A 16577-nucleotide genomic window follows, 5' to 3' on the forward strand; every position below is an offset into this window, starting at 1 on the left:
ATATCCCTTGCAACCGAATCGACGCTATGAATACACGACCGTTACTATAGTTTTGCTGAACTGAATGAAATCATGTGACATTGGCATATAATTATGTAAGCCATTCTCTGTGCATTTCTGTGGCTTAATTGCATCACATGTATACATCGTGGGTATTTTTAAATATCCCACACACACAAACACAAGCACCCGCCTCTCTCTCTCTCTCTCTCCCTCTCTCTCTCTCTCTCTCTCCCTCTCCCCCTCTCTCTCTCTCTCTCTCTCTCACTAGATTACAATCAGTATGGTAAAAAATAAACCGCGAGTGTGAGCATGCTATAGGAAGCGGATTTCGAGGATTTCGAACAAAGTCTAGATCCTTCTAGTGACGTAGTTGCAGGCTCATCATATTGTTTAAATCATGAATATTATATCCATGTTTAAACCTTTGTTTCTTACTCCTCAGTCACACCGCTTAACCGACTCCTCATCGACTCCAAGACGACCATTACTTGGCCAATCAAAGAAAGGTTATTGTTGTCAGTCTGCAGTCAGTCTCGTGTTAGCCTTTATACAAGGCCTCATGTCTGATAGACGCCGAGCGACTAAAAAGAGACTAATCGCGAAAATCCGAGTGAACGCCAGAGCGACCCTTACAAAAAAATGTTCTATTCGGAAATACCACTGAAAATACCATACGGATACCATTCACAAACACCATTTAAATACCACTCAGATACCATTGAGATTATGCTCGCAATGTACCATTTGGCACCATTCATCTACCAGTGAAATACCATTCAACCTAATAATAATTTTTTGGACGCTCATTTGCATAATCACCAATCAATGGTAGATGAATGGAATCATTTACACCATAGAAATTTGAATATGAAATATGCAAATTTTGTACCATTAATCTACCATTCACCATTGGCATATGTACCATTCACCATTCTCCAATGGTAGGCCAATGGTGTTCGGTGAGTGGTGTGCCAATGGTGGGTGGTGAATGGTATGCCGATGGTGAATGGCAGATTAATGGTAAAAATGTGCATATTTCATATTCAAATTTCAATGGTGTAAATATCTACCATTGGTGATTATGCAAATGAACGTCCAAAAATTATTATTAGGTTGAATGATATTTCACTGGTAGATGAATGGTGCCCAATGGTACTTTGCAAGCATAATCTCAATGGTATCCGAATGGTATTTAAATGGTACTTCCGAATGGTATAACATTGATATACCATTGAACATTTTGTGTAAGGGTCATAAAAAGCACTAAATTGGCTTGTTGAAAGTGAAAATGTTGTACTGACACCCGAGTTATCTTTTTATTTGAATAGAACAAATTTAAATCCATTGGAATTTTGGTATTAGTTCCAAACATAATGTAATTAATTTTATTAGTATTTAATATTAACTCATTGGATTTCATTTACATACCGGTAGGCCTACTTAAATTTATTAATTGAGTATTTACGAAATGAAATAAAATTGTAGGATCACAACCTTTACAAAATACACTGGTATCGTCTGCAAATAAAATATAACGCAAATTATGGGTTGAACATGGCATATCATTAATATAAATCTACCGTAAAACAAAAGCTTTTTTTAACTTGGGATTCAGTTTCATTAATAATTGTTAATTGTTTACGATCAGATAAATAACTTGATAAGAGTTATAAAGGTGAGCCCCTAATACCGTAATATTTCAATTTTTGTAATAAAATAGAATAATTTATATTAAAGCTGTTTTAATTAACAATAACAGGCTGTTCAACTCTTCATGTAAGCAAATGTATAATAATGTACATCACAGAGTTATATGAGTGGGACCACAGGCATAAAAGCTGCAGTTACTCACGGTGTGTTGGCTCAGTCAGTAGAGCGTCCGCCTAACAACCGGGAGGTCGTGGGTTCGAACCCCGTCCGCGTCATACCAAAAGACGTTAAAAGACGGGAGATGCTGCTACCTTGTTTGGCGTTCAACAATAAGGGGATAGAGCAACGTCGATCTGGCGCTGCTCAGTGGCTGCCGGGCTCACGATCAATTTGGCAAAAAGAATTTCCATTTTCGGTTTAATAAAATTTGGAGTGGACTAAAAAGATTATTATTATTATTATTATTATTAAAAATACACATATCAGATTCCAAATTGAAGAAAAAAACTAAAGATCCGTCATTGTTCCTGAGGACTAGGGTATTATTCCTTGCGGTTTGTCAGCTTTGAAACGTTGATCATGAAGGCAAATTAGCGAAAAATAAAGCGAAATCACAGAGCATTGTAGTTCAAAGTATAAGGGACACCTAGTTTTCTCAAAGTCACTACCAGTGAAACACCATTCACCATACAGACTATACCATTAAAACACCATTCATCGTACAAACTCCACCACTGAAACACCATTCACCGTCAGTCGCCCCATTGGAACACCATTGACCATACAATTCCACCATCGAAACACCATTCACCATACAGACTCTACCATTGAAACACCATTCATCATACAAACTCCACCATTGAAACACCATTCACCGTCAGTGGCCCCATTGGAACACCATTGACCATACAATTCCACCATTGAAACACCATTCACCATACAGACTCTACCATTGAAACACCATTCATCATACAAACTCCACCATTGAAACACCATTCACCGTCAGTGGCCCCATTGGAACACCATTGACCATACAATTCCACCATTGAAACACCATTCACCATACAGACTCTACCATTGAAGCACCATTCACCATACAGACTCTACCATTGAAGCACCATTCACCATACAGAATCTACCATTGGCACACCATTGAAATACCATTTACCATTGACGTTACCATTCAAACACCATTCATTTACCATTAGGTTTTTATGTAAAGAGAATGGTCCAGCCAAGTGGCCTTTAGTAATCTGGTTTGGATTTATCATGTTAACCTTTGTTTCCGACTTGAATTCTCTACCCAAATGGTAGCGTCCAATCACCGAATGTATCATCGCGTGACGTTAGCATATATTATCCATCACGTTCACAGTAAACTCTACGTAGTACGAATACCTATAACATTGAACGAAACGAGTTGAACTGGTTCATTTTATATACAGGTTAAGTCCAATTATCTCACTTACAATTGTTAGCTCAAGTCATCAAATGCTTCCTATTGTATTGTAACTTTGCATGTAAAATAGATTTGGATGTGATATTTTGTATTAATCATTTATATGTTCATCTTATAAGCAAAACTAGTTTTTTTTATTTTTTTACTTTTTCTTACATGTTTTGATAAACTAATCACGAACGAAATCAACTGGGAAATGGCCATTCTGATTGGTCATTAAATCAAAATTCATGAATAATTCATGCAGAGCAGTAAAAGCAAAGCCACTCGATCGCGCGTTCACCTGGATCTCTAGGCTCATCTCAGCCGCTGATTAGGGTAGAAAATAGCCAGAGTCACGAGGCCTTGTCAAAAGGCTAGTCTACTTTCGGTCTCACTGATGTGACTGAGGTAGGATAAGTTGATAGGTTGCCAATTTTGACTTGACTGGGAGATATAATTGACGTGATATCTCAAGAGAATCGACGGACCTATTGATATCCGCATGCATAATATATGTCGCTAGCAATTAGTTTGAACAAGCTTCCATATTTACCCATCTGTCTAATGACAAGGCCGAGTGCATTCATGAAAGTGGCTGTTTAAATATGATACATCCCTCTGCAAATATCCGATTCTGACACCTTTCTCTTGTAGCTTCGTAAAGCATTGCCTTCAAGACAAATATTCTGACATCTCTAGGCTGTGTTCTTACGGTGACATTTTCCTTGATGCTGTGTAGTATGATCTGAATTTGCGATTTTCGTACTTCGATAGTTTTTCGAACTTTCGTTTCTCCGGACGTTCATTCTCCAAAAGATTTGTATTTCCGAAGGTTAATAATTCGTAAATCAAAATTGTCTTATTACATTATTTGTTGGAATTTTTTGTTTCTCCGGAATCTAATTTTCCCCGAAAGATTTGGTATTACCATGGACCTACTACGTATTACGAAGGTTAATAATTTTTAAGTCACATATTCCTAATACCAACGGTATAATTGCTCTAGATATTGAATTAAAGTTTATTCCGAACATTTGATGAGTCAATCCGAAGATTTGTTACTTCAAACATGCAACAGGGTAACACATTTTGTAGAATGATTTCCTAAAATGAAACAGGATTCGTAGATCCAGATACAAAAAAGCACAAACAAAAAATTTTAATATTTGAAATCAAGTACGGCGTGAGAGCTCATTTTGCCTTATAACAGCGAACGAGATTTGAGTTTTATTGGACGAATCAGGCATAATTAAAAAAATACACAGCCTTCGACAGGACATTGCATGAGTGACAGGTCAGTTTGTTGAAGCCAATTAACGGTATGATAATTGCGAGGGGACATCAGAACTCGTGAAGATAATAACTCGTTTTCGGCTTTGTGTCATTGCTGATAGAAAAGACGTTTATACTTTTCCGTAGATATTCGCTTGTATTTTTAACAAATGGCGGCGACAGAAAGCGTGGACTTAGTAGCATCTAAAGCTCAAAATTTTGATTCGGATCGTATTAACATCAATGTGTATATCGTAATTTGTGTTTTCGCCGTGATTTTGAATGCCGTTGTACTGTTTGTAATCCGTCAACAAAAGGAACTCCAGGACAACATGAAAGTCCTCTACCAAGTTCTGGCAACTTCGGACTTGATTTTGGGTATAACTTGGAGCTTGTGGGACTATTTCTGGTTTTCGCCTGATAACAGTTATTGTTCTATCACTAGTTTACTTTTTCCGTACGTCTATCAGGTCTCGATATGGTCTATAATGATCTGTCTCTCTGGAATCAGTTTCAATCTCTATCTCCTTGTCACAAGACCACTGCGCTATTACACCATTGTCACCAGAAGACGATTTTTCATTACTCTCACATCAGCCCTTGTGACGACCATGCTGGTTTGTGGGATCTACCTACCGATTCCAGAATCACCATTTATTCAATTTTTAATAAACCGTTGCTTAGGTCGAGATATCAGCGCACAATTAGAATGGGCGTCCACCATTCACAGGTTGTTCCTTGTTGTTCCTGTTTGTGCAACTATGGCTTTCACGACAACCATCTACATTCGACTTCTCGCCATCGCGCGTCAGAAGGTCAACGCGGTAGGCAATGTCGAGATTCCACGTGACGTCAATCAAATCGACGACGACTTCCTCAAGGGTCGTGGTCAACCATCAACGTATCCTCAGAGGGTGGTCGAGCGCGAGCTTGTTCGCCGACAGGTCCGACAACGCAACAGGCGATTCCACATATTCAAAGGCTTCTGGACTATTTTACTCTTGACAGGCTCGTTCAGCATGGTGTGGATACCTTTTGTCGTCAACCTTATCATTCCAAAAGAACCCTACACCGACGCCGTTCTCGATATGATGTCCATCAGCAACACATTGGTGCAACCTATAGTTTACCTGATCACAAACTCGGAAGCTAGGAGATATTTTTTAAAGTATTCATCTATTTTGTTTGGGAAAGTCCGTGGGTTGATTGGCATGGCTGGGCTCCCGAGGATGTAAGACCTAGCGAATCATACATAGCCATTGCGCAAACGCCCCTACCATTTAACATTCTGGAAAATGATTTGTCTGAAAACTAAAATGAATCTGGTCAAAATTCGAGGCTATCACTGTAGGATTCGCAAACCAAAATACTTTGTCCCGATCTTATATTATAACATTCCCTGATGTGTGTTTGTAACTGTCTGTGTCTCCCAGTCTGAGAAGTTCAATCTGAACTGCGGAGTTCCGCAAGGATCCTGTCTGGGGCCCCTCATGTTCTCTATCTACACATCTGACCTAGCTGTTCGATGTTTCTGATAAACATTGACCACATGCTCACTGCTACGCCGATGACACGCAAGTTTATACTTCTCAGTTAAGCATATTGATGGTGCACCGTGCAAGTGAGGAAGAAGCAGTTGCAGTGATGGAGATTTGTCTCAGTGACATTCGATCTTGGATGATAAGCAATAGATTGTTAATTAACGATGATAAGACAGAGTTCATCCTCACTGGCACACGTCAGCAAGTGCAGAAGATCAACACCCCCCCCCCCCCCCCACATTAGGTTCGGCAATATTGAAATCTTCTCTGCATCTCATGTCAAGAACCTTGGGTTGCATGTTTAATTCGAACATGATCATGAATCGTGATGTCCTAATGACATGCAAGGCAGACTTGTTCCATCTTCACAACCTCCGTCGAATTCGCAAGTATCTCGACCAGGGGTCATTTCTCACTCTTATCCATTAAACTAATCTTGTGGACAGTATCTGGTCTGAAATGGACAAAGTTAATATTACTCTTCTTATGCAACTATGCTTATGCTACTTTCGACACTATTGACCACATAATTATTGTTAAGAGAATACACTCTCTTGGGGTTGCAGGCGCTGCGTTGCGGGGGTTTCCATCATACATTTACAAAAGAACCCAGTATGTCTCTGTAAATAATTCTCAATCTGACAAAACTTATCTCTCATATGGTGTACCACAAGGGTCTGTTGATGCCCCGTTAGTGTTTTATGTCTACCTTCAGCCAATCAGTACAATAATTCGAAAGCATAATATAAAGTATCATTGTTACGCCAATGACATTCAGCTGTTCGTTTCAGTACATCCTTCCTTAGATGCAATTGCCGATGCTAGGAGAACTTTAGAAGCCTGTATTCATGACATGAAAGGCTGGATGGATTCCAACGGTCTTATAATAAATGAAAATATAATTGAGTTTATCATTGTTGGGCTCTAAGAATTTTTTACTGAAAGCTAATCATGATAATTTAGGTTTGCATGTAGGTGGCAAAGTTATAAAGCCAGCCTCAAAGGTTCGTAACCTTGGTGTGATATTTGGAAATAATATGTCATTTATTGAACATGTATCTAGTATATCAGAGTCTGTGAGTGAGATATCAACAGCGGAACCTAGGGTTCATCCGAATTTTTTTGACTCAACAAGCATGTGAACAATTAATTAATGCATTAATCTCATCTCGCTTAGATTTTTGTAATTCTATCCTATTTCGACTAACCAAACAGAAGCAAGACAGACTGCAATCCCTCCAAAATTCCAATGCAAGACTCCCTACTTTCCTACCAGGAATTCCTCCATTACGCCTATATTACGCTTTCTTCACTGGCTACCTGTCCAGAAAAAAGGGTCCTATTCAAAATGATGTTACTTGTTTATCGGGCCCTCCATGGAATTTTGCCACAATATATTAAAGACTCACTACACCCCTACAATCCAACTCGTACCTTAAGATCTGGAATTGATAATTTGCTGCGAATTCCCCGTACCCATCATTCGTGGGGAGACAATGCTTTTTCGCATGCATCAACCAAATTATGGAATAAGCTCCTCCATCACTTCGCTGTACTATTCAAAATGATGTTACTTGTTTATCGGGCCCTCCATGGAATTTTGCCACAATATATTAAAGCCAGCGAGGTCACTGTGACAGGTGGCTATCTCATTAACTCAGCTCTCATTGAACATAAGAAAAAGAGGGTCATGGGGGACCAACAGGCACCGATTTGGGAAGTTTTCTATATAGAGGGAGCAAGTAGCTATACAAGGAGGACAGAGTGCCTTTAAGACTTACCTATTCCATCCAGTTTTTCCTGAAGTTGTATAAGTTTATTTCACTTAATCCATAATTAATATTTTATTATATATATATATATATATATATCTTAACTTAATTACATGTAGTTATCACCCTTTAGTCTCATTGGCTGCCCATGTCGGGCCTGTTGGCCTCGGATGCTAGAGCTCCTGTGAATCGTGTGCTGACTGGGCTAGTCCCTAGAATTGTCAGTAAATGGAGCAGCTGGAGGGCACCGGGCCCCACCGGGCGGAGCTGAGGATCGAAATAGGTGATGCAAATGTTGAAAAATTGTTTTTGAGTTTCTGATGGTATTAATCTATTATTAAAATAAACATTTACTTTACTTGTTTTAAAGAGAGCTGTTGCTGGGGTAGTGCCACGAGCGTCCCTGGACGGTATGTGCGCTCTATAAGCTTACACTATTATCATTACTATGTCTGCATCACCAGTCGCTCGGATTACTGTAATGGTCTACTCTATGTTGTCACTGCAACCTACATTGAGAAAACTACAGCAAATTCAAAACGCTATCGCTAGACTTGCCACAGGCTCACCCAAGTTCTGTCACATGAAACCTATCCTTCGTTAATAGTATTGAACTGGCTACCCATCAGAACCTAGATTCAATACAAAATACTCATTCTCACCTTCAAATGTGTAGAGATATGAGTGTGTGGTATTGTGAATGGATATTTGAAAGCGTGTTCACTCGTCACACAACATAACTCTGATTTTTATTTAGCTACGAGGAAGCAAGGTTGCTCTGACAATAAAATACATGAAAGAAAGTATTCCCTTTTCGTTAGTTTATTGGGTACTGATGAGGCTGGCCGTACACTTGCAAAGTGTAGCCAAGCACAAGCCGAAGAATCAGAATGAAAATGCATAAATGGTAAATGTGAATATTGCACGGAGCTAACATAATGATCAATGATGATAATGAACATGAATAAATGCGATGTACATAATGAACGTGAATAAATGCGATGTACATAAATAGAGCTTACGACAATAGCAGAAATGAAGTCGAAAGTCCAATGAAGATGAAGAGAGTTGAGAACGAAGGAAGGGGCTCACGCGATGAAATGTGCGGAGGCTTGATGGCGGAAACGCGACTTCGTTGACGTGGTTGAAGAACCGTGAAGAACGCGATGTCGTCGCCGACGCTCGTGATGATGATGAATGTAGATGGAGAAGCTCTCAGGCGAGGCGAGCAGAGAAGATAAGAGATGTGTGGCGCTCGATGACGAAAGCAGTGAGTCGCTTGATGTCGGAGGCCAAGGAAGAAATGACGAAAACAAAGTCGGTGCCGCTGCGAAGCAGTGAGTCGCTCGATGAGTCGGATGAGCCGAACTTTGATTGAAGTGTGGTTCATCAGAGCTGCGGTGAATTGAACTCGATGATGAACTGTTCAGACGAGCTATGTGAGTCGATCGTGCTCGTGTGGGGTGAAGAATTGATGTGAAGTTCATCAGAGCGGCGGTGAATCGAACTCGATGATGAACTGTTCAGACGAGCTATGTGAGTCGTGCTCGTGTGGGGGTGAAGAATTGATGTGAAGTTCATCAGAGCTGCGGTGAATCGAACTCGATGATGAACTGTTCAGAGTTCAGACGAGCTATGTGAGTCGTGCTCGTGTGGAGGTGAAGAATCTACCGGAGCAATTTACTGGCAGCTCCCAGCGGAGAACCAAGGGGCCATGTCGGGTCTTGATTTAAACTATTCCACTGGAAGACTGCCAACCCGCTGGAGACGGCAGTGAAAGTTGACGTGCCATGCAAGAGGTGATAGGCACGGAAGAAATCTCGAGTGTAGAGAGAGGATCACAGAAACGTGTTGACTCGACCGAGGTGAGAGCGGGAGTGAAGAAAACCTCGTGGTGATGAAAATACGCGGGTGAAGGAATGCGCGGAACCACGGTGCTCGATTGGAAGGAAAAACACACGTGGTCCGAATAATGAATATAAATAAGTACCGTGATGGAAAAATACAGGAGACATGAATGTACGGTGAAAGTAGGGCGAATGTAAGAGCCGCTACAAATGCATCCACGTTCTGGCTCCTCCTTACCTATCTGAACGTATATCTATAGAGCGAGATAGTGATAGAGCCTTCACAACTGCTGCTCCCGAACTATGGAATACCCCCACGCACACACACACACACACCCTCTCTCTCTCTCTCTTTCTCTCTCTCTCTCTTTCTCCTTCACTCTATCTCTCTCCCTTCAGTCGAAATAATGAAACTCCGAGTCGGAGCTTTTATAGGAATTTCACCTATCATTTTGTATTGTGAGTCAATAGCAGAAAACTTGGCCAGCACCTGTTACGACATTCCCAAAGTAATGATATCCACAAAATACAGGTTGTCATTTTTGTTCTTACCTTTATATAGACATGATAGAGAATTCATAGTAATAGTTCATGTCATGTGAATAATACATTTTTATACTTCATATTTAAAACATATTAATACTATCACGAGGATTCTTCTGACGATATGATCATAGTTATACGTTTAATACTTTAATCATACTTCAACGATAAATACCTTTTGAATAAACGTACTTACATTAGCTCTGGGCCCTGTTTCATGAAATGGTCAGTGACTTAGGGCCATATTCGAAAATAGAATTGTAGTAGGCCTAGTTGTTATTTACAGAGTTATATGAAATAGGTTCATGTAGTTAACGTAAGTCAAACACGTTATCATGTTAACAGATCTCTTCGATATCAACCACTGCGTCTCGAGATTTACATCGAATTTTTTGTTTTACATCGATTTTTCATTTCACAATTCAGTTTATGTCATTTATTCACTATGGGAAATAATTACAGTGATTTGTATATTTCCATATTTGGTGTTCCATATACAGATTAGTGGGATATGTGTAATTTCCTTATATTAAAGGTATTACAAAGTTTTGGGAAATTTTGAAAAATGGGTGGATAGTGATTTTTTACAATTTTGATATATTTGAATGCCCCTGTGGATGTATTAAAACGCCAGAAATTTTAGCCCCTACAACACTTCTGCTTTCGAGAAAAATTGAATATAAAGATTTACCGGTGCTCCCGGTAAATTTGATAAATTTCAAATAGCTCCTACGGCCGTACAATGGTAGCTGCGACCATGAAAATCTCAGAGTATGTAGTTGTTGTATATAATTTCCGAACGACAATAGCTAATCGGTCGATTTTAGTCAATAAGCATTGTTTTATAGCATAATTAATATCTTGACCTTAAGAGGGAGCTATTCAACATTAAATGTTTATTATTTACAATTTCATAACTTTAGAGTCGATTTCGACCGTAAAAACGAACACTGAATATTGTAGGATCGTATATGCTTCCAATATATTTATTTGAACCAAATTCATGACCCCATACCAAAACTTTGTATTACCTTTAAAAATAAGAATTAGTTATCTAAAACTGCATCAACATTTTGATAACATTGTATTAATCTGACTATTCTTTATCAACGTTTACCGGCGTTCATGGCTTTTCCGTAAGTCAAAGAATCCTGTACAATGGGCAAGGTTGATTTACTCAAAATGTATATATTTGCGTGGGCGAATAGATTTATTTGAACTAACTCTAAAAGATGAGAGTGTATATCAGGCCCTTGTCGTATTCCTTTAAAAGTAACCTATGCGCGGACGAAAACAAACAAGTTGATTAAACTACATGTAAGTTCATCTTCAGATATATATATTATGGTTAGTTATGCTTCTTTATGAAAAGTCGATGTATTCATATTAGGAGGACGACGGCATAGTAGATGATGACAGCTAGCATAACCACAACCCCAAAAATCAAACCGGTCAAGGACCAGTTGTAAGCACTCTTAGCAGCTTGTCTAGCGCCCTCTACATCTCCTGAGTTTTGTTGACTTCTGGCCTGTGGTAATGATCGAAAACAAAACTAATTGTTAATTTTAGCAATAAGATCAGATTATTATTATTATTATTATTATTATTATTATTATTATTATTATTGTTATTACTATTATTATTATTATAATAATTGTTATATATTTCTATCATGACTATCATTATTATTATCATCGTCGGCATCATCATCATCATTATAATCATCATTATCATTAGTAATTGATATCGTTATCATCATCATTATTATCAAGCACACATACCTCACATGCTTTGACGATTCCCACAAGGCCGAAGGGTAAACAAAAACACAGGGTGACGATCACAGCGAACACAGTGTAATCTCTAACGGGCTGTGATGGGGCCTGTCTAATCATCCCCGAGGTTTGTGGAGGAGCAGTAGGCTGATTAGGAAAGAAAAGTAGAGAGGGTTGAGTTCTGGTAAAGATTACAACAGCATAATTTGTGAGCTTTTTCTTTCATCTTATGAAGTTTGGAAGAATGAATATCCTCGTAAATTGTTCTCTTAAAGCAGTGCTCTTCAAATACTCTCGTATTTAAAAAGAATTACGAGAAATTACTTCAAAGTATAGACCAATTATTAGAGATGCTACCTTTGTTGGTTGTCCCATATACCTAGTATTTCGATGTGCAATGCATGTGATTTTCCACAAGACATTTTTTATCTTTCCAATACCTCAAAAAGCATAAATTCTATGTACTGCATTATCAATCTTTTATTTTTGCTTCCAGACAGTTCATTTCATAATATCATCGCATGCCTATCGGGAGAGCTCAAATAGTTAATAGGTTGGGTGTTGGATGAATTCGCTGACAAATTTATTTGCAGAAAAATGAAAGATAAGCAAAACGATGACGATGATGATAATCAACATCGCATAGGTCCAATTTACCGCAAGTTTTGATTTGTTTTCCATTGAATAGCTTTAATTTTCAAAGTCAGTCATTTTGCATGCATTCTTAGAAAATTGAATACGCATGCGCATGATATGAGTTATTATTTCAATCCTTTAAAGGGACTATTATATATCTTTGTCTCGGATATTCTTCTAAAGCTCCTCTTAAATGTGTTAAATGCAAACATATTCAAGCTTACTACCACGATCGTTTGTGGGGTATCAAAGGATTGTTGATAGGTAGGCGGGGCTTCAGGCATGACATAGGTCTGTTGTGGAGGGTAGCCAGAATATACCGGGTAGCCGGCTGCTGACGTAACCCCCTGTTCAGAATGACATTCAATTAGCTTCTCGCTCTCGTCCATGGCTGCAGAAATATGAAAGGATATGTGTCACCCTTATTGCAAAATGGAAATCGTACTCTTTATCATTGAAAAGACTGAGCTGTGAATTGTACATGCAAGGTACATTTGATTTGATTTATTTTCTTCTGCATCACAATAAATATAAACAAACTTCGGTGACATAATATGCATAAAATATCAACAAGTAATGTCTGATGATTAATCATAATTAAGCAAATTATACATAGCAATGATTACAGACAAAAATTAAGAAACACGCCGGACACAAAAAACGAAACAAAAACAAATAAGAACAGAGGCAGGATGAGAAGACAGGATGGTAGATGAAGAAAATGAGGGTGAGAGAATGACAAGCAGGGAAAGAGGAAAAACGGCAAGAGAAGCAAAAGAAAACAGAGAGAGGGAGGGGGTAGAGGGAGATACATAGACACACAGAGAAAGGGGTAGAAAGAGAGAGGAAAGAGAGAGGCACACAGAGACAGAGAAAGACAGAGAAAGAGACAGAGAGAGAGAGAGAGAGGGGGGGTGGCCATGGAGGAATCATTTTCGAGTAGATATGGAAACAAATCATACACGAGTCACAATTTCGATGTGAAAAATGGACAGTCTGGCCAAAAAAGAAAAACTGGGGAACGAGTTATTCTGATGCTACGTCTGCAACAAAAAGCGCTTGAGGGCATTTTTTAAATCCAATTGATAAGGGTTTTTATTTCAATGTGCCGAGAAGGGCATTCCAATATTTGGGGCCAGTGAAAGTAAAGATCCTGCTGGAAAATACCGTTTTTGTTTTTGGTTGGTGATAAGAGCTTGCTAATCTCGTGGGATAACTATGGAATTCAGTATTTTTGTTAAACGTATTCGAGAGTACTTGAGACAATTCATTCTTCTGAAGTGTGTACATAAATATACCAAGATTATAAGAAAATAACTCGTGTATCTCCAAAACATTATTTGCGTGAAAGAGTTCATGAATATGAGCGCGGAAATTGGTGTAAGATATGATTCGCATTCATTTGTTGCTTTCTTTCGTAATAGTAAAATTCTAGCGAGTTAAGTATTTCCACAGGTGCCCCACGCAAGTATTCCATAATGCAAGTAAGGTAGTACTAAAGTTGAGTACAAATTAAGCAATACACGAGGTGGAAAATACAATCTTACCTTGTTCAATTTGCCAATAATTCTAGAGATTATTTTACAAACATTATCAATAAGCAGCTTCCTTGAAAGTTTATCGTTTACTATTATTCCCAGAAACTTCGTAGAAGATATATTTTTTAATGATAGTATCATCAAGTACAATATTCCCGGTAAGTATCAATAATATTACTAAAAAGCATATAATCGTTTTGTTGTAAAATCAATGACAAAGTTAAAGGGAAAGTTAAAGAGGAAATGAGACGATAGAAAAGAAAAGGATTGAATGAAAATGAGGAAAATAAAAGACTAGATGTAGATAATCAAAAATGGTAAGAAACACGAGAACCGGAAGGAATATACACACCGACATACAGGAAACACGGGACAAAACGATAATGAAAGTGAGGAACATAAAACAAGCTATGACATATTGCTTAATTATGTTCAGATTACGGTTTATAACGTTGCAATGTTTGCACATTTCAATAGGCATGCCAGATGACATACGAGGTAAATTATCGAGATTATATTGCCTTCTTAAGGTTGATTTTTGAAAGTTTAACGATCGTTTTAAACTACCTAAACATTTTTAAATATGTACTTACTGGCCATTTTTGCTTGCGAATTTATATCCCTTGCAACCGAATCGACGCTATGAATACACGACCTTTACTATAGTTTTGCTGAACTGAATGAAATCATGTGACATTGGCATATAATTATGTAAGCCGTTCTCTGTGCATTTCTGTGGCTTAATTGCATCACATGTATACATCATGGGTATTTTTAAATATCCCACACACACAAACGCAAGCACCCGCCTCTCTCTCTCTCTCTCTCCCTCTCCCTCTCTCTCTCTCTCTCTCTCTCCTCTAGATCACAATTATTATGGTAAAAATAAACCGCGAGTGTGAGCATGCTAAGGAAGCGGATTTCGAGGATTTCGAACAAAGTCTAGATCCTTCTAGTGACGTAGTTGCAGGCTCATCATATTGTTTAAATCATGAATATTATATCCATGTTTAAACCTTTGTTTCTTACTCCTCAGTCACACCGCTTAACCGACTCCTCATTGACTCCAAGACGAACATTACTTGGCCAATCAAAGAAAGGTTATTGTTGTACGGTCTGCAGTCAGTCTCGTGTTAGCCTTTATACAAGGCCTCATGTCTGATAGACGCCGAGCGACTAAAAAGAGACTAATCGCGAAAATCCGAGTGAACGCCAGAGCGACCCTTACAAAAAAAATGTTCAATGGTATACCAATGGTACACCATTCGGAAATACCACTGAAAATACCATACAGATACCATTCACAAACACCATTTAAATACCACTCGGATACCATTGAGATTATGCTCGCAATGTACCATTGGGCACCATTCATCTACCAGTGAAATACCTTTCAACCTAATAATAATTTTTTGGACGCTCATTTGCATAATCACCAATCAATGGTAGATGAATGGTATTTACACCATATAAATTTGAATATGAAATATGCAAATTTTGTACCATAAATCTACCATTCACCATTGGCATATATACCATTCACCATTCTCCAATGGTAGGCCAATGGTGTTCGGTGAGTGGTGTGCCAATGGTACACGAATGGTGGACAGTGAATGGTATACCAATGGAAATACCAATGGTGGATGGTAAATGATTTATCAATGGTAGCCAATGGTGGGTGGTGAATGGTAGGCCAATTGTGAATGGTATGCCGATGGTGAATGGCAGATTAATGGTAAAAAATTTGCATATTTCATATTCAAATTTCAATGGTGTAAATATCTACCATTGGTGATTATGCAAATGAACGTCCAAAATTATTATTAGGTTATACATTGTAAGAAAAAATATCAAAAAATTATTACAGAAAAAAACTTAAAGATAATAATAATAATAATAATGTCAATTTATATAGCGCACATATCCATTCTAAAAGACTGCTCAAGGCGCTCTTGTACAACATCAAAAATAATTATACAATATTAAAACTACGACATAATTATACACTATACAAACTACGACATAATTTTACAATATTAAAACTATGACATAAACAAATGGTGCTTAAGTTTCTTCTTAAATGTTTCGACTGATGATGATTGTCTTATTTCTAGTGGTAAAGTGTTCCATAGTTTGGGTGCAACGTTAGCAAAAGCCCTGTCCCCCCATTTGTTATTGGTTTTGGGTGTACATAACTGGAGCTGTGAACCTGAACGTAAATTCCGTTGTGGGGCGTACGGTTTCAAAATCTGATACAAGTAATGGGGTGAAGAATGAAGAAGTGTTTTGTAAGTAATGAGTAACAGCTTATACATAATTCTTTTTGAGACTGATAGCCAATGAAGAGATTTTAATATATCTGAAATACTGTCTGATCTACTGCGGAGAGTGACGAGCCGAGCTGCCATGTTCTGAACTCGTTGCAGACGGGCTATTTGATTTTGAGGAAGGCCAATATACAGTGAATTACACATATCCAAACGACATGTAATAAAAGAATGAACAATCTGCTCAGTGGCTTTCTGATTCAGATATTTTCTGATCCTCCAAATATTGTGA

General features: G+C 38.2%; 1 protein-coding gene across 1 annotated transcript; it reads right to left on the bottom strand.

Annotated features, from left to right (window-relative positions):
- Nucleotides 1–11076: 11076 nt before the first annotated feature.
- LOC105444730 lies at nucleotides 11077–14841 on the bottom strand. The gene is made up of 4 exons (XM_030987598.1): nucleotides 14612–14841; nucleotides 12705–12871; nucleotides 11851–11991; nucleotides 11077–11597 (listed from the first exon to the last, which is right to left on the bottom strand). The coding sequence occupies exons 1-4, from the start codon at nucleotides 14616–14618 to the stop codon at nucleotides 11451–11453; spliced, it is 462 nt and encodes a 153-aa protein (XP_030843458.1). The 5' UTR covers nucleotides 14619–14841; the 3' UTR covers nucleotides 11077–11450.
- Nucleotides 14842–16577: the final 1736 nt, after the last annotated feature.

Source organism: Strongylocentrotus purpuratus, unplaced genomic scaffold, assembly GCF_000002235.5.
Source record: "Strongylocentrotus purpuratus isolate Spur 01 unplaced genomic scaffold, Spur_5.0 spur5_scaffold_16, whole genome shotgun sequence".
NCBI lineage: Eukaryota > Metazoa > Echinodermata > Echinoidea > Camarodonta > Strongylocentrotidae > Strongylocentrotus > Strongylocentrotus purpuratus.

Excerpts from the sequence above, each read along its gene's own strand:
- LOC105444730 (XM_030987598.1), bottom strand. Across the intron at positions 11,992-12,704 it reads CCCCACAAACGATCGTGGTA|CCTACTGCTCCTCCACAAAC; the intron begins GTAAGCTTGAAT and ends TTTCCTAATCAG. Across the intron at positions 11,598-11,850 it reads GAATCGTCAAAGCATGTGAG|GCCAGAAGTCAACAAAACTC; the intron begins GTATGTGTGCTT and ends TCATTACCACAG.